This window comes from Ixodes scapularis, unplaced genomic scaffold, assembly GCF_016920785.2.
Source record: "Ixodes scapularis isolate PalLabHiFi unplaced genomic scaffold, ASM1692078v2 PGA_scaffold6__148_contigs__length_123643588, whole genome shotgun sequence".
NCBI classification, from domain to species: Eukaryota; Metazoa; Arthropoda; class Arachnida; order Ixodida; family Ixodidae; genus Ixodes; species Ixodes scapularis.
The window spans coordinates 15,789,997-15,812,802 of record NW_024609881.1 but is presented as its reverse complement, the minus strand read 5'-3'; the positions used below and the strand labels follow the sequence as shown (position 1 = coordinate 15,812,802).

At 44.7% G+C, this 22,806-nt stretch overlaps 1 protein-coding gene across 1 annotated transcript; it reads right to left on the bottom strand.

Annotated features, from left to right (window-relative positions):
* Positions 1-5,024: 5,024 nt before the first annotated feature.
* Positions 5,025-7,170, bottom strand: LOC120843240. Its single transcript, XM_040502454.2, has 5 exons — positions 6,777-7,170; positions 6,435-6,687; positions 5,532-5,703; positions 5,256-5,347; positions 5,025-5,076 (listed from the first exon to the last, which is right to left on the bottom strand). Exons 1-5 carry the CDS (start codon positions 6,808-6,810, stop codon positions 5,025-5,027), a joined length of 603 nt encoding a protein of 200 aa, XP_040358388.2. The 5' UTR covers positions 6,811-7,170.
* Positions 7,171-22,806: the final 15,636 nt, after the last annotated feature.

Below are 22,806 nucleotides of genomic sequence, written 5' to 3'. Positions count from 1 at the left end.
CCACTCGTGGACTGGTCAGCAGGTGACCCCTACGGTGCAGTTTTCGTTGGAACCCAACGAGTTTCCATCAAGAGCCACATCGACCTCAGCGCCACAGGGTAGAAAAGCGGCAGCATCCTTCAACTTCGCCAGTGGGCCTGACAGCAAGTGCCGGATCAGGATGCCTAAGTTTTTTGTCGTTTCGTTGCAGGTTAGTAAATTCAAATACTTTGAATTCAAAAGCAACTTTTTGTGTTTGTTTGTGCTGCCAGGCCCCAAGGCATGCTTTACGTTGTATCTTGAATTTCTAGAGCTGTTTAGCGTTGTTGATGCATATGTCCAAAGTGAGGGATTTGGGTTGTTTCTACTACTTGGTGGGGATATTGAAACCAACCCTGGACCCATGACCAAAGCGCAAGAGGAGTTACTCAACAAAGTTTATGAAATAGTTGTGACGCTTCAGACCGGGCAACATCCTCCAGGAAGTAAAAGACCTAAAGGCTAAGCAACATTCCACCGAGAAATCGCTGAGTAATCTCGCTGCACGCGTCGACCAGTTAGAGAGTGATATTTCTACGGTAAAATCAGTCAGCGTTAACAGCGACGTGGGCCCTTCCCCACAGATAGCCGCGGCTGCTAACGAGATATCGGAGCTCAGGGCACGCTGCGATGACGCGGAGAGCAGAGCGCGCAGATCAAATCTTCTTTTTTTTGGCTTCCCCGATAAGGATAAGGAAACATGGGCGCAGTCGGAAAAGACTGTTGTAGACGAGTGCCTCGACAAGTTAGGAGTTGTTCTTGCACCGTCGTGTATCGAAAGGGCGCATCGTCTCGGTATGTTTTCTCAGCAAAAGTGTCGCCCAATAATTGTAAAAATGTTTTCATACAAAGATAAAGAGTCCGTACTTTCTAAGGCCTACAAATTCAAAGGAACATCATTTTCCGTGAGTGAGGATTTCATACCATCAGTGCGACTTGCGCGGCGAAAGCTAGTAGAATTTGCAAGACCACAAGATATACCTTTCAAGCTGCGCTTCGACAAACTGCTGATTGGAAATAAGTGCTATATCTATGTACCTCAAACAGACTGTGTCAGTGAAGTGAACTCATACGGGCCAGAACAGAATTTACCTAGACGTAACGCCGAAATTACTAACCGTGCTTCCGCTCAGCCAGAGCGTGACATCGTAAATCCTAATCAAGCTTCAACTTCGTCATAACGTTCAAGGAGGCGTGAGGCTGCTACTACCAATACTTTGCCTAATAATAATATTTCTGTTCTTTTTACGAACATTAGAAGCATTATGAATAAACGGGACGATCTGTCATCAGTTGTGGACTCTTCTAACGCGGATGTTGTCGTGTTAAGCGAGACATGGTTGTCCAGTAAGATACGCAACTGTGAAATTTTGCACTGTCAGAGACGTTTCAACTTCTATCGTCACGACAGGGAAGAAAGAAAGGGTGGCGGGGTGTTGGTCGCGGTAGCAGAAAATGTACCATCGTTTTCTATCAATATTGTTTCTGAACTCGAGCTGCTATGGGTTGGTTTCCAGTTAAAAAATAAAAAATACATTTTAGGCGTGTGTTATCGCCCTCCTTCTAGCAATACTGCGTTTATAACGAATCTGCACGATGCGATCAACTCAGTCATTGTTCGTTTCCCGAATGCACCGATACTACTGTTGGGTGATTTCAACTACCCATCTATAATATGGTCAGACGAGGGTGCCAACCTTAGTCACTTCTCTTCTGAATGTAGTGAGTTTTTGAATCTTTGTTTAGATTTTAATTTCTCTCAGACTGTTACAAAACCGACGCGTACGACTACAACAACTGCTGCTGTGCTTGATCTCATATTAACAACATCGCCTGAGCTGATCTCCTCGTTAACTTACATGCCTGGTCTCAGTGATCATTCCCTACTACACTTTTTTTTTAAACATTCCTGGACGCAATCAGACGAAAACATTTTTGGACTATGCTAGGGCTGATTTTAATTCAATCAACAACACACTTTGCCATTTTCTAGAGGACTACATGGGTTGTTTTGCTGAGCGCTCAGTTGATGATAACTGGTGTTTATTTAAAGAGAAAGTTATGTCACTCATGAACGCCCATGTTCCCCTTCGCGTGGTATCTTCTTCACCAGAATCTCCATGGTACAGCGTGACATTAAAAAAGCTGTCAAATAAAAAGAAACGATTATTTCGCACTGCAAAGCTATCGGACCATGTACAACGCTGGGAGGCTTACCATGTTGCAGCTAACGTATATAAGAAAGCAGTCGAAGAGGCAAAATTATATTACTTTAACAATACGCTGCCGTCAATGTTGCTTAACAATCCGCGTCAATTCTGGAAAGTTATTAACCCTCCTTCTAGTTCTGGCATAGTGCTTAGGGACACCCATGGAGAGGAGGTGCCAAGTGAAGTGTGTTCTTTTTTGTTAAATGATGTGTTTGTTGGATCTTTTTCATGCACGGTAACCTCAGATTGTCCTGTATTTAGAACTTATGATTTTTTGCCCATGTTTCCTGTTATTGTAAACTGTGAAGGTGTATCTAATATTATTGAAAACCTTAAAACCAATACCACCGCAGGCATTGATAATATTAATGCTAAGTTTTTGAGAAACACTAATACGTACTCATGCGTTATCTTATCTAAATTATTTTCGCAATCACTCGAACAAAGAGAATTGCCAAAAGATTGGAAGGTGGGGAAGGTGATCCCTCTCCACAAAGGTGGCGATAAGCATAACCCTTTAAACTTTCGTCCCATTTCTTTAACGAGCATTCCTTGTAAAATCCTTGAGCACATAATTTACACTAACATTTTAAATTTTCTAGATTCAAATTCGTTTTTTAACTCAGCGCAACATGGATTTCGAAGGTTTTATTCATGTGAAACTCAACTCCTAACCTTTACTCATGACCTTCACGTAACACTTGACCGGGGTTCCAGGACTGACTGCATATTTCTTGATTTCTCAAAAGCTTTCAACAAGGTTCCTCACGCGCTGCTTCTTTATAAACTCCGTAAACTTAACATAGATCTAAATATAATCGCTTGGATAGAATCGTTTCTATCAGTCCGTTACCAATTTGTTCACGCTAACGGAACTAATTCTTCAACTTCACCTGTCAAGTCCGGTGTCCCACAAGGTTCCGTATTAGGTCCACTTCTATTTCTTATATATATTAACGATCTTCCCACGCATGTATCTTCTTCTATTAGCCTATTCGCTGATGACTGTGTAATTTATAAGGAAATCATTAACGACTCTGACATATCTGCTCTTCAGACCGATATTAACAACGTCACCCGCTGGTGCGATAATTGGCTTATGGAACTTAACACCTTTAAATGTAAATCTATGAGAGTGTCCCGTCAAAATAACACTTGTCCCTCCTACTGTATTAATAACTCCACCTTGCTTTCTGTGTCTACCTATATATCTCGGTGTTCATATAACCAACGATCTCTCCTGGAACATCCATGTCGACTATATCACTAACAACGCTAATCGCTTATTAGGCTATCTCAGAAGAAACTTTTCCCTTGCCCCTGTTTCACTTAAACTTCTCCTATATAAAACTTTAGTGCGCACCAAACTTGAGTATGCAGGCTCTATCTGGAACCCTGGCGTATCCCTAGCATCATCCATTGAATCCATTCAAAATCGCTCCGCACGTTTTATACTTTCTAACTATCATCGTACAGCCAGCGTCACCTCTATGAAAGCGTCTCTGCATTTGCCCAATCTCTCCTTTCGTAGAAAAATAGCTCGCCTCTGCTTATTTCACAAAATTTATCACTCTAACCCAGCACTTCGAGCCTCATTAATTTCAGAACCATCATACATATCGCCGCGCACCGATCATCCCCTAAAAGTAGGAATCCCCTACTGCATCACTTCCACCTTTTATGCCTCCTTCCTACCTCTGACCTCCGTCGACTGGAACCGCCTTCCCGCATCCGTAGTCTCACTTACTGACGCTGCTGATTTTAAAACCGCCATAACTGATGTTCTTAACAATGTTCCATAGCGATTCTGTACCTTGTGTTTTGTTTGTTTTTTGCGTTTTGTTTTTATTGTTCACCTTATATTGATGTATATATTTCCACTCCTCTCTGTAATGCCTTCGGGCCCTGAGAGTATAATAAATGAAATGAAATGAAATATATCTACTAGACATTGGTAAATTCTCACATATATCGTCCAGATGACCACCTCAGCCAAGATATTTCAGCCGAAGTTAATCTATACTGCTGGATGTGCGTCCTTGTCACTTTGCGATGGGACCCTTGCCGTGGTTCAGGTTGCCTCGGGTCATTGCCGAGAATAGGTTGGTACAGAGGTTCCTCCCGGTGCCAGTTCGGGCCACTGCCAAGAATGGATACATACAGGAAGTTTCTTGTCGCCTTTCGGGTTGTTGCCGAGAGTCATTGATGCTTCTCCGGGTCATAGCCAAGTCTACCCGTCCTATTGGTCATCGCTGAATCTCCTGTTCTCGTACTTTTCGCTTCTTCACAAGCATATCACACTTCTTTTTTGTCTCTTTCCCTGACGCGGAACGTGACAGGGCGCTTACCCATTATTCAGAATGATCCAAGTTAATCTATCCTGCAGACAACACTATAAGGAGCCCATATTGGTCATGTTTTTTTTGTTTTCCCAACAGATTCAAAATGTTTTCAGAGTAGCTCAGAACTGGCAATGATGCAACTGTTCCTTCAAGCTGTCAATCAGTATGTGGCAGCTGACAGGCGTTCTTTAAGCTAAAACTTTTAGACTGCAGTGTAATTCCATAATATTTTTTTCATTATAGGTGACTGCTAAATGTTACGGGCACAATACCAACAATCAAAGTAATTTGTGGACTAACCATGTACGGGGATTTCCTCGCGGTGACAGTGAGCAGCAGAGCGATATGGGAGCCCCTGCAGTAGCTTGCCCAGGACGTCTCCCTCCAGACTTGTGTCACTCGCTGTCTTGATCTAGAATTTCGAATAAGCAAGCACATTAGCCCTGGATTGGGTTTACTGCCAGGCAAGCACTGTCCAGTTTAGTTGGTGTTGCGTGACCTTGGCCCTATAAATGGAGTTTTTCTATCAACAGTAAATGTCACTGGCCACACACACACACAAGAAAAACAGTTCGTGACATATGAAGGAAAACACAGAATTGCCAAACTCAGCAATCAGACTCACTATTGGCCTGCGATATGCACCACAAGCCACTCGTGCTATTTCCAATCGCAGCATCCATGGCAGGCACTTATCACGGCGGCCGTTGAAGTGGCACGTCTTGCCAGATTCTGAGGCGAGCACCATGTTGCAGAATAGCGGAAGAACAGACGTGCCTGTAAGCAGTCGGAGAGGCATGCGCTATATGGTAGTCGAAACCAGGCGAGCCATCGGCAGATGGCGCAGAGATACGCCTCAATTGCGGCTCGCATGTACTGGGCATTTGTGCCTACATTACTTCCTTGCTGCCTCTTAGAACTACCATCCACTGTAGTATGCTGTATTCTTGCACATACATACCTTCTTTACGCAGGGAAGCTCAATGATTGGCCTGGGCGCATACTTGTCCTTCACACCCTGTTTTTGACTTTTCCCCCACTGCTGTGGCAGGTCGGTCGACGACAAGATTTCAAACACCTTTGTGGCATGGATGTACAGGAGCATGGCCACAATGTGTTTGCATTTGTAGCTCCTAAAAATGAAAACAGTGCTACTGTGAAGTAAACCCTTTACAATGAATTTCTGAGATATACAAAATCGCCAAAAGCACTCTTTTCGAAGCAATGAGATGACATCCTGCTTCCATGTTTACCGTGTTTACATACAAGCCTTAAAATGGTATGGTATAAATTATGGCAGTGGCAGAAGTTAGTGGAAGGTATGGCTCCGACGCACTGATGTCTGCACCACCTTCTCCTGGCATCATGGGTTAATGTAAACCTTTCCCGCACGTGTTTGTCAATCTTCTGGCTTGTCCGTCCGTTCCGTTCCCCCCCCTCACAAAAAAGAAAAAGGGTCGTAGAAGCTGGCATTAGTCACACTATTCACAGTGGCACCCATGAGGAACAATAAGCCGAGCATACTTGCCCTTTCTAGCTTAATTTGTATGATCAACATAACATTAGACTGGTTTCCTCCAATATGTTTGTAATTCGCTTGCATCGAAGTATCGTTTTCATTTTAGCAAGCTCCACTGAAGGTTCATGCAATGGGGAAGTTGTTGCAGTCCAAGCAATTGACTTTTGCTAGCTTTCAGAATGAAATACTCGCACGCTCTGCCTCAGCGGAGGAACCCCCTCTCGAAATATTACCCCTCCGGGACGAGCATGCGAGGTGTGTTAGCGTACATTCTACATTGAAAGGGTCAGGAAAGGGAACCTCCGAAAGCAGGGAAGATCAATTAAGAGTTCACAACATGCGTACCCTGCTTTGCACGAGCATGATGCAGCTGCCACTGTCTTCTCTTTCACCACGATCTCGACCTCGTGCGGGTCTCTGCTTAAAGCCGATGTTTGCAGCACGAAACCTACAAACGTGCTGTTACTGTCAACTTTTTCTTTAACACTGCACGTCACAACGTGCCCAGCTTCCAGTACGGCTTCTCCCTCGAGCAGAAGTCGAGATGTGGCAAACTCCTGTGCCACGTACTCGTTGATACTGGAGAGGGGAAGCGTCACTGCAAAGGAACAATAATAATTCAGACTTGGTTCACGCAGTTCCGTACGAATGCTTGGAAACAACTCCAGAGCCGTGCTAATTCCTTACCTTGGACGGAAGCGTCGGTATCGGCGAGCTCCATACCACCACAACGACAACGCGCGCGTGCACAGTTGTCCCCTCACGCCCTGCTGAATGCGAACTTAACGCTGCTAGATTAAAATTAGATTAAACTAATCAGGACCAACAGACAAAGAATCGCCACACGCTAAATCCAGAACAAAAGAAAGTTAGCAAGCACTACCAGCGCAACCGCGCATCCGCGTTGGACTGCGCGCGCGCTACCAAGTTCTAGGCTTGCTCTCGAACATCTTAAAGCTGGTATCTATCAAGAGAGCTTGGGAGGGGCTGCCGTTCAGTCCCACAAAAGCTCATGACACGTCATAAAATTTTAAAAATAATTATCAATCGTCCCTGCTGTAAACTAACAGAAATGTCTCATACGATTACATATCGCGTCGTCCGCTAGCGTCCTACTGACTAGGTTACAGAAAGCATCCGCGAGGCGGCGCCACCCAAAGATCTCGTCGCCAATACATGAAGGGTGTCGAGAAAGAAGACTGGAAGCGGGCTGTTTAACAAGTACTGAGCTAATGCCAGAAAAGAATGAAGAGGACAAAGTCAGTTGAGAGGGCAGTGAAGGAAGCTGAAAGAGATACGAGAGAGTTGAGATGGGAAACGAAGCCTACTATGCAGAAAAATTTGGATTAAGAGAACATAACTTTTTTGACAATTCAAAAATAAGTTTGCTTTCTGCTTGGCAAAGACGGGTACTGAGAGCCGGGACTTATAGATCAAGATCTGAGGAGACAGATATGAATTGTAAACTATGCGGACAGGCGAAGGTAACGGCGAAGCATTGTAGGTAAGATAAGTCTTTTACATACCCAGACTGAGTCCAACTTTTTCGTTGCTTTGCAATTGGAGGGGTTGAAGAAGGAATAAGTGGTTTCCAAAAGATTAAGCAAACTAAGATTGCTGGAGAAATGGTGAAAACGGCTTAGAAAGGTGTCAAAAAAAAAGAAATAAAACAAGAACAAAATTTAGTTATGATTTAGGTAGAATGGCTCAAGGGTTTGCTCGCATCGAAGTCCTCTGCCCTAGTTTATCCATCCACCCAGGATAAAAAAAAAATTGTTAAGCCGAGATTCTTTACATTTAAATTTGACAATGCTGTCTTGCTGGTTTCCTATAGCCCGTCTCTCTTTTCCAGCTGGTTTCTTTTGAAACAGGAGAAAACTGGGTGGCACTGGTCAACTGGTAATGGTAACCGTTACCCAGGAAGCCACTGCCGTTATGGGCTGATGACCATTACGATGAAGGCACAGCTTGCCGCCTCTGTGTTGGGCATTATTAGCATTCATGGTGCTCAAAGTGTTGCAAGTGTGCTGTCTTATCATGAGTGGCACTTGAGTGCATTGCCGTGTGGACACAACAATGAGGTAGAAGGGCTTGGAGCATCTTAAAGTTTATTTTTGCCCACTGGCACCAAGTGTGTGACATAACAAGGTTTCTCCTTTCTTAAGTTTATTTCTGAGTGAAGCTGGAGTGTGTTCTTCTGGGTTTATTTTTCACCTGAAATCCAGGGGTTTCTGGAGATTTAATTCATTGTCTACAAAATTCAGTTTCCCTTTTAATGTTCAACATACTTCGGGTAGTTGCTCCGGATTTCGTGAAGCCATGTCCCGCAATAGGAATATCATATTACATATCTATGTATTTCTTTCTGCAGTAAGGCATAGTGTATTGGATTCTTTTGAAGAATTTAGTTTATTATCCTTCTCTTTCTGCACATGTCGTGTATTTGCCTTCAGATCTATCTTATGATCGCAAAGTCTTTTATGGCCTACTGTGCAGCCAGGGTTTCGCACTGCCAAACAGCGAACGAAAAATCATGTTTCCGCATACTCAGCAGCTGGCGTACTTTCGAGTATCGTCCTCCCGTGTCAGTCTCAAATTGTTATGTGAACTTCATAAGTAAACTTATTGAAGACAATAAAAAATGTATAGGGTGACCTAAGTCACCAGGCTTAGTCTAAAATAGACCGTAACAATCGACGCCTGCACGTAGCAATCTAATCTTTTCGTCAAAGGCGTATTTCACACGTCGGTTTGTTCTTGTAAAATTAGAAAGCGTAGCTCCCTTTCTGTAAAAAATAGGGCCAAGAAACTTGCCTGAGTCAACGGTGGGCGGCGACGCAGACGACGAAGTCGAGTTGCGAGGCGCATTTGGCGCGCATATTCATAGATGGCGTCGCGAGCAGCGTCGGTAGGTGCAACCGACCAGCAAAAGAAAGCAGACGACAGACGAAATCCATTGGCAGCAAAAGCGCCGTGGTTATGCAGACATATTTTTTCTTTAAGTTTGGCTTTTCTTGTTTGCATTTTTTTTAGGCAAAGGCACATTACAAAAAGATTGTATTCATTTTAATAAACCACGGTGGATGCGAGTTGTCTTGATAAGAAGGTAGCGCCATCTATCAATACGCACGTGATACGCGCCCGCAACTCGACTTTGTCGTCTGCGTCGTCGCCCGCCGTTGACCCAGGCAAATTTCTTGGCCCTGTTTTCTGCAGAAAGGGAGCTACGCTTTCTAAGTTTGCAAAAAAAAAACGACCTGTGAAATACACCTTTGACGAAAAGTTTAGATTGCTACCTGCAGGCGTCGATTTGTACAGTCCATTTTAGACTGAGCCTGGTGACTTGGGTCATCCCATATTTAATTACTGACTGAAGATTTGACAACTGAAATAAAGGGCCGATAAACCTTAAAGATATAGATCCTAAGTAAATCAACACCCAAATTATAAAAATAAATTAAGCAGTTCCTATTCATTGTCACTAAACACAGACGACTCTTTTGACTTCTGAGTCTTGCAGAATAGGGGCCAATGCTCTCATCACAAGTACCTAGTTTTTCCCTTTCGATCGCGAGAAAGCGGATATCCCCGTCATCGCCGCTGCCGGTTTCGTGGCTACTGCAACGGGGTGATTATTTTCGGCTGATGCAGGCGCTTTGGAGAGAGTGGGTGCTTGACGTATGCTTTGCAGAATTCCCAAGTTTGAGAGATTTTAATACTGGGTGCTTCTGCGTTATTTTACGGTATGCTCGATAAGCATCAGAAATGATACAATTATTAGAAATATCTGTTAACAGTTTGAGGAATTGCCATAGTGCACTACGTGACGAATAGCCCTGCTACCAGTTGACGTGGGACGAATTGTCATTCGACAAACGGTCCTACAGCCATTCCTGACACATGTGTAACTTCTCAAATATATATAGAAGTATGCTGTTGCTTCTTTTATGTGATGAGCAGCAATTTTATTACATTAAGATGGCACTTTAGGCCAGTTGATTCATGATCGAAGGTCGGCGCCGAAAAACAGGGACAGGAAGACACGTAAATATTGGCGCCAGTGTTTACGTCTCTTTTTGTCCTTGTTTTTTCGGCGCCTATCTTCGATCAATTTCATGTATGTTTGTGTGAGGGCTGGACAAAAACAAAGCACACAGGGGCATGTGGCAGAACTATGACAATTACGCACACATACCATGAAAATGTGACTAATTAAGTAGCTGCCGTGTCCAATAGAGCATTAAATACTGCTTTGTTCTATTGGACAGAAAATCACCAACTAGCAAGGGCAGTGTTATTTTGCAAATTGAATTGACCAGCGTCTTGTCAGGCACAAACCTAAACAGGCGGGCTATGTTGTTTATCTTTTATAAGATAATGTTCGCTTAGACACGCGCTATTTTAGGCCAGATTCGATCTGAGTACGAAGGTGTGTACAGATTATAGTGAACAATTTGGAGCACTCCTTTCTGCATAATTCTTTGCCTGCGTTGCATTGCTGTGTATAATTAACGTCGTTTAGGAAAGCGAGAGTTGTGATTTGCCGCTCAATGTTTCTTAAAAGGTAGACTGAAATGGCTCGTCCTAGAACTTTCCTGACATTTTGAAAATATTATTGCTTTTATCTTAGTTGTGTCATCATAAATATTGTTCAACTTATTTCGTAAACTATATTACGCTATATAACAACGAGGTGGCCTTTTCGTGATTTTATGCACTGTAATTGATTGCTTAGTTCAAGAGCACAACTACTATCCATCTTTTAACACTGCTACACATGGTTGTACCAATCGCGTGTATTTTTGTAAACCTACCACACTTTGTGACACCCTTTCGATTCAGGTAAAATAGATGTGACTGAGGTAAATAAATGGATGTTGAGTCATATAAACGCAGCATTTTAATTGTTAATCCAGATTTTTTTTTACTGTGGGGTAAAAATTAGTAACATGATTTCTTATTTTTGATACCTGAAATTAAAAATAGATTTTATGAACGATAAAAAGAAAACTATACTGACAGGTACTTGTGTCACAATGAAAATTTAGGCTTTTGCCAAAAAATGTGGAAAATATATTCTCAATAGACCCTTTACAAAAGTCAGTCAAGCAACTATGAGATACCGAAACCGCCGCCATTACTGCGTCGTCGTTTCGGGTGCGAGCGAGCGAGAGTTTGGTAGATGCTTGTGGCAGTACTCCCGGTACCTTGGACTACGGTCCTCAGGGACGAGTGATTTTGCCCTCCCCGTGGAGCAGTGACCTTACTACAGTTCCGCGTAGCTTTGACGAAACTAAGATAGAGGCGTACCGCGCCTCGACACTCGCTTCGAGCCGGCAGGTTGCCCGAAGCAACAAGTTCCTCACCGAGGCCTATGTTGATCCGGCGTCGGTTCAAGTGTTGAGGTAAGCACTGTTCTTTCTTGTCGCCCGTTCAGACCTAAGCGTGAGCCAACCCAAAGCTACACGCGCGCGCATCACGCCGTGAATGTGTTTTACGTGCAGGCGGACTTGTGCCGTCTGCCGCTGCGCCGTGCACAAGGAAACGCCAAAAGAGGCCTAATATACTCGCGCATCTTCGGCCTCTTTTGCAATATGAAATAAATTTGGTATTTTCTGGCTCGTTGCTTTCTGACAGCTTGAGATAAGTTTGCGAAGCTCAGTGGCGTTCGGACTAAAGAGTACGAGGCGGGGGGTGAGAGGTAAACAGAATCGCTCTTGCGTCGTGCCGGTGAACTTCGCCTCTGTACGCCGTGCCTCATAGCTTTTTTTTTTTTTTTTTTTTTTTTTAGCAAAGGCGCCAGTTTTTATCGTATTGCTTTCTGTGCTGCCAAGTTTCAAGTTGACGATTTGACGTGTGTGGTGCCCGCGAGCGTGCACTATGTGCACTATCAGCACGAGCATGCTAGCTCAAAAGTTACGACAACCAGTCCTAACTTTCGGTGTAGTAAAAGCTTCCGGCGTTTATTAAACGAGCAATCGCATATATGTCGCGTCTTTTCTCACACATAGTGAGCACTGCTAAATTTATGCCTCTTACTTATTTGAAAAACAATGTGGGTGAACACATAGTATGTTTGCTCACTGTACAATCTATGCGGTAAACATAAGTAAACAAGAACGCAAATTTATTTCAGATCCACCACCGGAGTGCTCATCAAGGCCAGCTGCTTTAGGAGCCAGAGGAAAACCGCAATGCCATACCAGGTTGTCTGTCACATCCAGCAGAGTGGGGACGTACGTGACGCAAACTGTGAATGTGCGGCGGGTAAATCTGGGGCATGCAACCACTCTCTAGCTGTCCTGAAGCTACTGGCTCTGCTACGAGCGAACAAGTATGATGAGGCTCCACCTGCAGTGGCCTGCACAGAGTTGCCTCAACAGTGGCGGCGTCCAAGGGGAGAAGCGGTCGCCTCCACGAGCCTGCAGTTAGTGGACTGGAGGAGCGTTCGGGAAGAGGGGCTCGAAACACCCATCACGTCAAGGCTGTATGACGCTCAAAGGAACATCGTAGATGTCAACGACAGAGTGGCGTTGACCCGGCAGCTCGGAGATTACTTTTTCTCGACCCAAGATTCGCCCTTTGCTAAGCGCCTCCGAGCAGCTACCACAAAGACAGTCAAGACAAAGTTTGGAATGGCTCCCCCTGGCAGTCCCTTAGCATACCAACAGTCACTTGTGCCATTCGGCTATGAGACTTTCTCCTGCCCGGAACTGGCTCACGTGCAAGGAAGGAGTGCCGCACTACCTTCTTGTCCTGCCTTCTTCGAGGCCTGCACAGGCTGGGACATGTCCGGGCTCAACTTTCCTGTGGAACAGGACCTGTTCCTTAAGAGGGCGCGGTACCTCTATCTATTCGTCCGTTTCAGCCACCAGATGGCGCGCGGCTCGAAACGTGGTTGAACGCGCAACTTCTAGATGGCGCCAGTATCGAGGTGTGAAAAGGCCCGCGTTATCCGCTGCGTGAAATAGATCCCGAAATGTGCCGTGTTCTCCCGGCGGAGGAAGTTTCTCCCTCCCTCGCGCGCGCTTGGTATGTCTGCGGTCAGTCAGCTCAGTGTGCATAGCATCGGACGTCAGTGATAATACGCGCGGTGGCCGAGTCGAGCCTCTGCGCTGTGTGATGCAGTGGGTGACGCTCGTTTCTGTTCGGAGGTAGGAATAAAAATGCCGGTCCCCTTTTTTACGACGCTCGTTTCTATAGCTTGTTTTTCTTCTTTTTTTCTTATCTCAAGTGACCTACAGTACCGCCTGTTAGAAATCGTCCTTTGCGGTGAGCGATTGAGAGTCAGGTTAGCATTTTATTTGGGTCAGCACTACACGTTCAATGGAGACCTCGGGCGGCGATGTAAATATGCATTGCTCCCCAAAGTGTGTCCAAGGTGCGCAATGACAATTGGAAAGGGTATTGAAGGCGCGCGACCGTCGGTTGGTAAAATACGTGCGTTAGATTCACTTATTCAGTCTAATCATTTTTGCCAACGTCTTTTATCTGTTTCGACAAATGACATGGTCGAGTCTATTGATAACCTTAGCTAGATTGGACGTACGGAGTGTCCGGGATTTAAATAAATTTGCTTCGTTTATGTGAATGAATAACTGTTTTCTCTTTTCCGTGCTCGGTGCTATGCAAAAATCGCCGAGATGTTATGGTAGCTCAGTGTGGCGGCGTTTTGCACGCTGACTCGCTATTGCATTCGCTGTGCACAATATGTGTTCAGATGGAATGTGCCAAATCGTATTTCCGATCGATATGATAGATTTACTTTGCTACAGTGTTAATTATATTTTCCTGATTTAAACTGCTTCGTCCCTGATCTGAGCCTAAGTTCAAATTCGAAGGGCAGACAGACTTAGCGTCGTAACAGCCGTAATGCGCAGAAAGAAATTAGTACCATGAAAGAAAAACAAAAGGATACGAGGTGGCTCAGTGTTATAGAAGTAATGAGTGTGCAAAAGATGCCATCGTACGTGTTTTTTTTTTTTTTAACTCTCCCCATCGCTGGGAAACACTCAAGGTACCAGCAAAGACAGCGAGCTGGCGTGAAATTTCCATCGAGTGGAAAACGAGTGTCATTTTTATTTCATCATGCGCTTTCATTTTGATATGGCTCAAAATGGGCGCGAAATAGTAACAGGTAAGGCAACAAAATTTAGATGTTAGGTCTGGAGCACCACCATACTCAGCCGTGTTGGGGGCATCTCTCGCGAGTCAATACGGCAAAGGTATTGCGCGTCGAACTGTACGTGAGAGTTATCCATTTCAGCGAAACCTTGATTTCGCAAAACTATTGTGGCTCGAGTCGTGGCTTCCAGTGCTTGGAAGCCACGAGCGAGAAATAAATGACAGTTGATTTTGAAGGACAATCGCGACGTGGAAACCCATAAAAGAGAGTTCCAATAAGACGAGAGCTTCCCCTTCTCTTCAAGTGCGTGGGTTACGCTCTCAATTCTGCACCTGTGGTAACACTGCAGGCTCCTAAAATCGCTTTGAAAACGTTCCTGATCGCAACTTCTTTTTTTTTTTTTTGTCGAGGCGCTATTTTTTTTTTTTTTTTGTCCACCTAGATACCCTATCAGCGCAAAAACTACCCCAAACTAAAAAAAAAAAATAGTGGGCATACAACGACAACGCACCCACTGGGACCCGAGTCAAGGCAAGAACAACTAACTACTAAAAGGGGAAAAAAATCATGTTCGCATACACAGACAGAACGCCTCCACGAAAGAAATGAATCATGCGCTTGTTCTGCCAGTCTCGTTGTGCGTCTGTCAAAAGCCACAAAGGAGGAAGACAATCAGCGCCTACACCACTCCCCTCCTCCCCTCCCCTCCCCCCCACACCACCCCTAAAAAGAAGAAAAGAAAGGTTTCTTGGGCGCGCGCGCGCTGTCGCCCAAGCGATGATCTTGGAAGGGTATGCGATTGTAGCACGTTTGTCCCCCGGTTGTGCCCCTGTCTCAAATGCCACGGTCCGTTTCTCCCAAGTGCCCGTCTAATCTTCCCGAGTATCAACTCTGCAGTGATTCTGAATCATTCCGATGCTTTCCAACGTTGCAAAACTGTTAGACGAATATTTGCACAGAAGTATACACTGTTCGCAGAACTATCTACGGCGCTAAAATTCAAAAGCGCCGTGTTGGATTCGGGAACTCGTGTAGGTTTAGCTCATTGTTGGAACATTCTTATTCGCTCCATGAACTCCACAAAACGTGTAAATATTAGAATGAACTTTCCAGAGAACGATAGTTGTTGTCGGGGTTCCAGGCGACCGGACAGGTCGCAATTATTGGCTGATTAAAAATTTTATTTCATAATCACAATCGTATCATCAAGGGCACGCCATTTCCTCATCACTTCTTCTCCGAAAAGAGTTGCTGTATTCGTAGCACACACAGACGGAAACGATTGAGACTGTGCCAAAATAATATCTTCTTTTGGCAGGTACTGCGCAGCGATTACACAGAATGCCTCTAACATAAACATGCTGCTCCACATGTCTATTCACAAGATGCAATACATCGTTCTTCCAACTTTGTTGAAATGGGCATGAAAGCGCGTAACCGTCACTTTTTTTGAAGTTCTACTTAGAGGTGAAGTGTTTACCGTAAAAAGTCGTTAATTATTTATTTTTTTCCGTTCCACTACAAAGCTCGATTCACTTAAATTTTTGTTTTTATATCGTCTCTACAGCGCTTTTACGTCGGTACTTTCGTATTAGAGGACATCACATAATGTGCGAAAAAAAACAAAAAAAAAAAAAAAACGGTAGGATCGATGCTGCATAGCCTTTTTTTTGTGGACATCAAGAAAAAAAAAAAGATAGTAGTTGTCTTCACTTCGCACTGCATGTTTTAGCACGGAAGTTCCTATTTGGTTATGATGTCTTTATTTTCTCAAAAATTGTATACAGTAATTTAAATTACCGAATTACAAAAACGTCGAAATTGTATAATTGCTTTTCGTTGGGACGCCATGACGACAGCGACACTCGTGTTCCCTCGTGGTTTTCGCCAGCATTTCTACGATGCATTGCCAGGATCGCGAGATGCAACAGCGTGACACTCCGTCTTCTGTGATGTCATTTGTTGCACTTCGGGACCACTTTTGATGTATGGCCAGCATAAGACGCTAAACACACCAGTCGGAGACGCGCTGCAGGTGCCATAGTACTGCTCCTAAAAGTAGCTGTCACGTGTTTTGATAAGATTTTTTTTTTTCTGGCGTGTTTGTTATTTTTATGATGTCCTGCAAGCAAGAAAAAATATATATACGGTGAAGTCACTCCGAGGGGGTACCGATAACTGCGAGCCACGAACATGAAGGATTCGCTAACATCCGTCAGGAGTGTGAACGGTAAATCGCCACGCAAACATATTCTCACAAGCTGCAAATATTTATTTGGCTTAGCAAGTAGAATAGTAGTATACTAACGACATGTGATTATTGTACACAAGATACCATTTCTCGGTTCTTCAAAACCATTTCCCTAGTCTGAACGGTCGCGCTACGGGCCGCGGCTAGCCGTGCCCTCGATAGACTACGGAGCTGCGTTGTGTCGTCTGCTACTGTACCGCCAACAGGAGAGCGATAGCTCTGTGTGCTCCACAGATGCGTGTTGCGGTATAACTCTGTACGTCTGTCCTAGAGGAAGACAAAAAGATAGGCTCTGTGACCCCCTCCTAAGCTAACAAAAACAAACAGAAGTATACTCGTTTGGACTGAAAGGTTTACAAAATAGTGACCAGACATTGGAAAAGCACATGTCACAGAACTTGGTTTATGAAATGGCATCATTGTTTCGAGCAAGAAATCACCTGCTCACCACTGGGACGATGAAATCGTCACTATTTATTGCGTCAGGTATATTTGCGCTCATGAAGAAAAATCTGAACACATCCTTCTCCCAAAGTCCTATGTCGAATAATAAACACTTTTTTAAACATCTATGCACAAATATCTCATTTTTTTCGACACTTGTATATACACGTTAATTAAACGACGTCAAACCGCATTTTTGATTAGATCTTGATGTCTATACCAACTACATTCATATTTTTTAGGGCTTTATTGAACGATAACTTCAACTATAGTTAATGGAACACGATGGCTCGATCTCAACAAAAACCTCAACGTGCGAAGCTTCCACAGACGGTCGCTTGCGAGTATTCTCAATGTGAGACTTCAGAAGCTTTCGCTTGCCATAGGGAGCTTGATTTCGACTACAGCACTGCACGGGCCCGGAAAGCGCGGAGCGCGCTGCTGTGGGGAGAGGTTGACTTACAAGATGACATGTTACGTAAGATGGCGTCATTTCGTGCAGCGTGATCACGTAAGATGACGTCATTTCGTGTAACGAGATCATGTAAGATGACGTGTTTGTGTCACGTGATCACGTAAGATGACGTCAGTTCGTATGATCTGACGTCATCTTACGACAACGCCAACAACATTAGTGCCGTCCGGAACCATTGACCTTAGAAACGCGCGCCTCTTCGCTTGAAGAGCTGATATGCGTTGATTGTTATTTGTTTCTTTTGCCTACTACAGACCATTCAAAAACTCGCCTTCTGGGTGCCACCAACTTCGTCTAATGGGCTGTGAAGCGCGTTCGAGCGTGCGCAATACCTCTCTAGGCCGAAAGATTGTACACTGAGTATGCATTCACAGCTCAATGACTTAGGCATTTTTCGTCAGGATAGATGCTCCCACGAGAACAGCGTAATGGATATGTGAATAGAATTGGAAATTTGAAATGTTCTTGTCCAATCGCATTTTTCTTTGGTTATCAACGCTTTTTAGCGTCATCACAAGACGTTCAACCCATAATACACTGGTGATTAAAAAATAAGCACCGAAAAACATGCACCGATTTTCGCTCAAAAATAAACACCGGAAAAAAACATACCGTAATCATTACCCATGCCACCTTTTTGGGTGATATGAGAATTTCCAGAAGAACAGCGAGTTATCACCCTCCCCTAGGAATACCCTGACTACAGAGCAGGCGACCCGTTTTTCCCCGCGTTAGATTGCGGTGACCACGAACCGTACGGAGGTCACAGGACGTCCGTGAAAAATAAAAAGGAAGCAAACAACGATCTACTCTGTGCACGCTTCATCCCCGATTTCCACGACCCCAAGGCCGAAGGACGTTTGTGTGAAGGATAACGATAAAATAAAACTTTGCGTCAAAAAAAAGCCCGTTTTTTAAAGAAAAAAAAAAGTAGAAACAAGCACAACGCGTTGACGGACCGCGAGGTTGTGGAACACCTCGCGGTCCGCTTGCCACAGGACGGTTGTCTTCGACCCATAGCTCCAAGGTGAATTTGCCACTTGCGAAAACACGGAGACCTACCCAGCGAGAACCAGGAAAGCAAGACACGCACACTGACGCCTCGGCGTGCAGAATGAAACAGGATACGGGCGCGGAATACGGCCGCGGAAGAACACCTCGCACAGTGCCGATCCGGCCGATCTCCGAACGGACGATTTCGCATTTCGTGGACAGCGAGCGCCACTGCACGGGAGAGAGAGGTACCTTAAAAACGACGAAAACAAGCACCGACACCTTGGTTCTTTATATTTGCTGTAGTTACGGAACAAATCGACTTACATGAATAATTTGAATATTATTCGATTCCGTAATAAATTTAGAAGACATTAAGCGCAATACGTCTTATGTTTGAATTTAGATAATTTTGTAAATTCGCTCCGAACGCAAGAGTGCCGAATTAGCCGATTTTGACCATTTTCATGATTTTTTAAAGAATATAATTAAATTTATGATGAAACATTTGTTGCGCTTAGTGTCTCGATAATGACTCAATGTCTTTAAAGCCGAAATTTTCAAGAAGATCCGCGCAGCCGTTATTATGTGAGAATTTTTTTAATTTGGTGAAAAACCTCATGTATTCTCTATGGGGCTCTGAGGTGCGCCCCCTCTTAAGGTACCATGTCATTTTTGTTTTTCTTTTAAATTTGACGTTCATGTTTACACAACGTAAGGTTGGTCTGCCAGGATGAGGTGACACTGACTCGCAGTGTAGATGAGCAATTTTTTCAGTGCAGTACGACTGCTAGCCTGGGGTCTTTAACGTGCCCACGCAGTAGTGATACATGATCCCACGCTGGTACGATGCTCATCCAGATCGAAACAGGCAGGGGTAAGGCTCAAACCAAGGATCCTTGGGTTCTGCAGCACGAGCTTCCTCTACACACGCGTTGAGCTTCAAGCCGCTTCATGTTTCAAAAGTAGCGCAAGGTTCGTCGATGCACGAGGCACCTGCAACGTGCAGCCCTTGGGAAGATCATGGTGGCACGTGCCTCGTGCATTTCTACAACGATGAATGGCGTCACTTTTACCAGGATAGAGGGACTTTAGTCGAGCTGGTTGTGCGCTTTAGCCCACTCAGCCACCGATTCCTCCCCGGGTACTTAGAATCACACATGATATTCCAAATGTATGAAAGGAAGAAGAAACGAACCACAACACCTTAGGAAAGTAATCTCGTCCTCATTCATTTTCAGATGTTTGTTTCTAATACAAGCAAAGCAAGCACGAATGAATTAAATATTGCTTTTGGCTTGGATCCTTGCAACACAAGTTAGTATAAGCAGTATCACCCAATACCTGTTCATTCTTGCCTCGGGTTTTGCTTCCATGCTGGTAAAACTTTTCCACCATTTGCTCTATTTACTTCCACGTAAGCAAATTTTCGTTAGCGTCGTTTTCGGTGTTCCAAAATCTCGGAAGCATTGCGAGTGGCTCTAGCGGCAACAAAACTTAAGAAGCATAATCTGGGAAATATTTCAGTCGCTAAACTCTTGATTCCTTCTTCCTTTCTTCGAAGTTCGCCCGAGTGAGTCCGCCAGGGCCATTTTGGCTGGTGGTGAACTGATTGCCAAAGCGTGAGTGCATCTTCATCTATGAATAATGGCAAGCATATGTTAAAATCAAGCACCATCTGATGTTCCTTTAGGTTGCTGAGTACTCTGAATGGTGCAGTCGGCCACAGCATGGAAAGAACTCAAGCTAGTTGGAAAACCCTGCCTCCGTGCACATTAAAGCATGAGGCATAGGTTCACAAGCATGGATTCCGCCGAGACACCAAACCAGAAGTTGTTAGACGACACAATCTCATAGGGCCGCTAGAGTCATTGTGCAAATTAATGCAGGCCCCTGATTTGCATTACGGCTGTAGGGACAAGTATTAGCACAAACATTTGCATTGCAATTTCGTAGTTTGTAACGAGGATTATGAGTGGTAAAATAGCATTAGGTTTCTCTGACATATAGCACCTTAGATGAGAGGAGCTTATACAAATCCTGGCATATTTGTAGCTGCACCATGGCTCAAAATTACTACAAACACCAAAACATCACTCATACAGCGATATCTCAAATAGATGACCGTATTTTTCTAAAAAAAGGAGGCACATTTGAGATACGTTGACCTCTTGTTTCCCTGAGAAAAGTCGAGAAGGAGCAGAAACAGCCTTGCGTCTTCTCCGCCTCGCCGCCTTGAGGTGGCAAAGCGAAGAGAGGAGGAAACGGGATATGTTGACGTCACAACGCCTTGTCGGCCTCAGCCGAGGTATCACCTTATGGGTGGTGTTGTACGAATTCTAGCGTCCCGCCTACCCCCGCCCTGCATGGTTTTCTGAAATTCAAATTGCAGTTCACCATCCCCTTAAGTACAGACAGGTCCGACCATGTTCTTCTTGAAATTCAGATTCTGATGCAACAGCACTCATGTACTGGGTGTCATTGATTGTAATCACTAACAAAGTCCTCTGTTTTTTCAGTTTCTGCTGGTGACTCCCACGGAGGCCACAATTTTGGAAAGGAACACCCGACAGCAGGCCAAGAGTCCACTGTGGAAGCCAGCCCGGCGGACCCGACTCACTGCCTCATGCTTTGGGCAAGCTGTCGAACGAGAGAGCTGGACCCTGAAAGGACTCGACAATTTGACTTCAAGCAAGGACCTCTCTCGTGTCCGTGCAGTCAGGTGATTCTAATATTTCCTTGTATAAAACAGTTGTTGAATAGATTGAGATTTGTTTTAGTTGACATTGTTCGAAATTGGAGCGCTGCTTGGCGCATTTTGAATCCCAAAGTGCCCGCAATTTCACAGAAGCATCTTGCAGTGAAGGCACCACGCAGGTAACAAGATTGCTCGCATCTGGAGGAATGGCCAAGATGTCCGAGGCATATGTCTGTGCTCAAAGACTTACCATACTGGGTAATGGAGACACAAGATCCCCATATGGTCAAAATTAATCCCCAGTCTTTCGCTCGGCACGCCAGGTGCTGGTCTTCGGCTTGGTATAGGAATTCGCAGAATAAACATTTTTTTTCAAAATTGCAGTACCACTGGAGGCCAAGTGCCTTGCGCAAATCATGAAAAATGGCACCAAGTGATTCTTTTTGCTGGTAGAAACGAAATTGCTCAGAACAGCCGTAGTGACAGCGGTTGTCATTGGTTCTGAGGAGCCGCATCACCACAGAAAGAGAGCAGTCCGTGTCATGGAGACCCAGGGTGGTGCATAGTGAGGATGATTATGCAATAAATATATACCCCATCTCAACTCTCTTATCTCACGCCACGTTGGTGGTGTTTTGGATGCACTTTCGGTCTATGGGTGTGGGCGAAACAAGCCAGGTGAGGTAGGCACTGCTATGGCATTTCAGTAAAAATCAATGCAAAACTCATTCTTGTCACAGCACTGTGGTGTTTTGTAAGCTTGGACTGTACTGAAAGAGTTTTTCACCCATTGTTTTTCTGCTAAATCCGCCGGGGCACATAAAGAAAAACTGGGTGCCGTCGCACTCCGATTGCCTGCGCGGGAAGCACTTTGTTGAGTTCATATACATTGTTGTAAAAATATTTCTGATATTCCATCATGAACGATGAACCGCCATCAAGAGGCACTGAATATGTTCCGAGCGTCTTCGCTTTGAAACGAGAGCAGCCCAAAGAAGACCACGCCAGCGGTTTACAGGCCGCCACGCACGTTCGGCCTTTCACTGCATTTGGCGGGGTAAAGAGGGAGAGGGCCTGCCCAGAATGTGGTAGCCATGACAGGAAACGACAAACAAGCTTCTTTCACACAGTATGGGCTGCCGCACATATTCACGCAACATTCTGCAGTTTGTCAAGGCTTGTCCATTTTGCTGAGACTTTTAGAGTAGTCACACACTGCAAAGAAGATGAGACAGGAACAATATCAATGCAGTCAGGACCACGGAAAATGGGACCGATGTAAAATGAACGCATCGTCGTGAATTGTAAATGCGAGATTGTGACCTTTCGCCTACACTTTATTTCGCATGTAGGGCACCGCTAGGAGGGCTGCTAGCAGCACGCTGGTTTGTTTTTAGATGTGAGTTTGTGTGTACGAGATGACCAGAAGCTGGTTATTGCAGAATATTTCAGTTATAATGAACTATAAAGGAACTTACGGAAGTCAGTTTGAACACCATTGTGATGCATTTCCCAACAAAGTGGCAGTGGTGAAATGACCGTGCCTGAACAGTGAACACGATTAATGTCGGTTGGTACATAGTGTAGTCATTGTCAGCGGCGTAGACTTTCCATTTTCCCGGTAGGGGCAGGACGATCATAGCGGGGGGGGGGGGGCTTTACCCCCCCTCCCCCCCCCCCCAGATCTCACCAGGGGGAGCACGAGCCCCGATGCCCTCCCATAGTCTACGC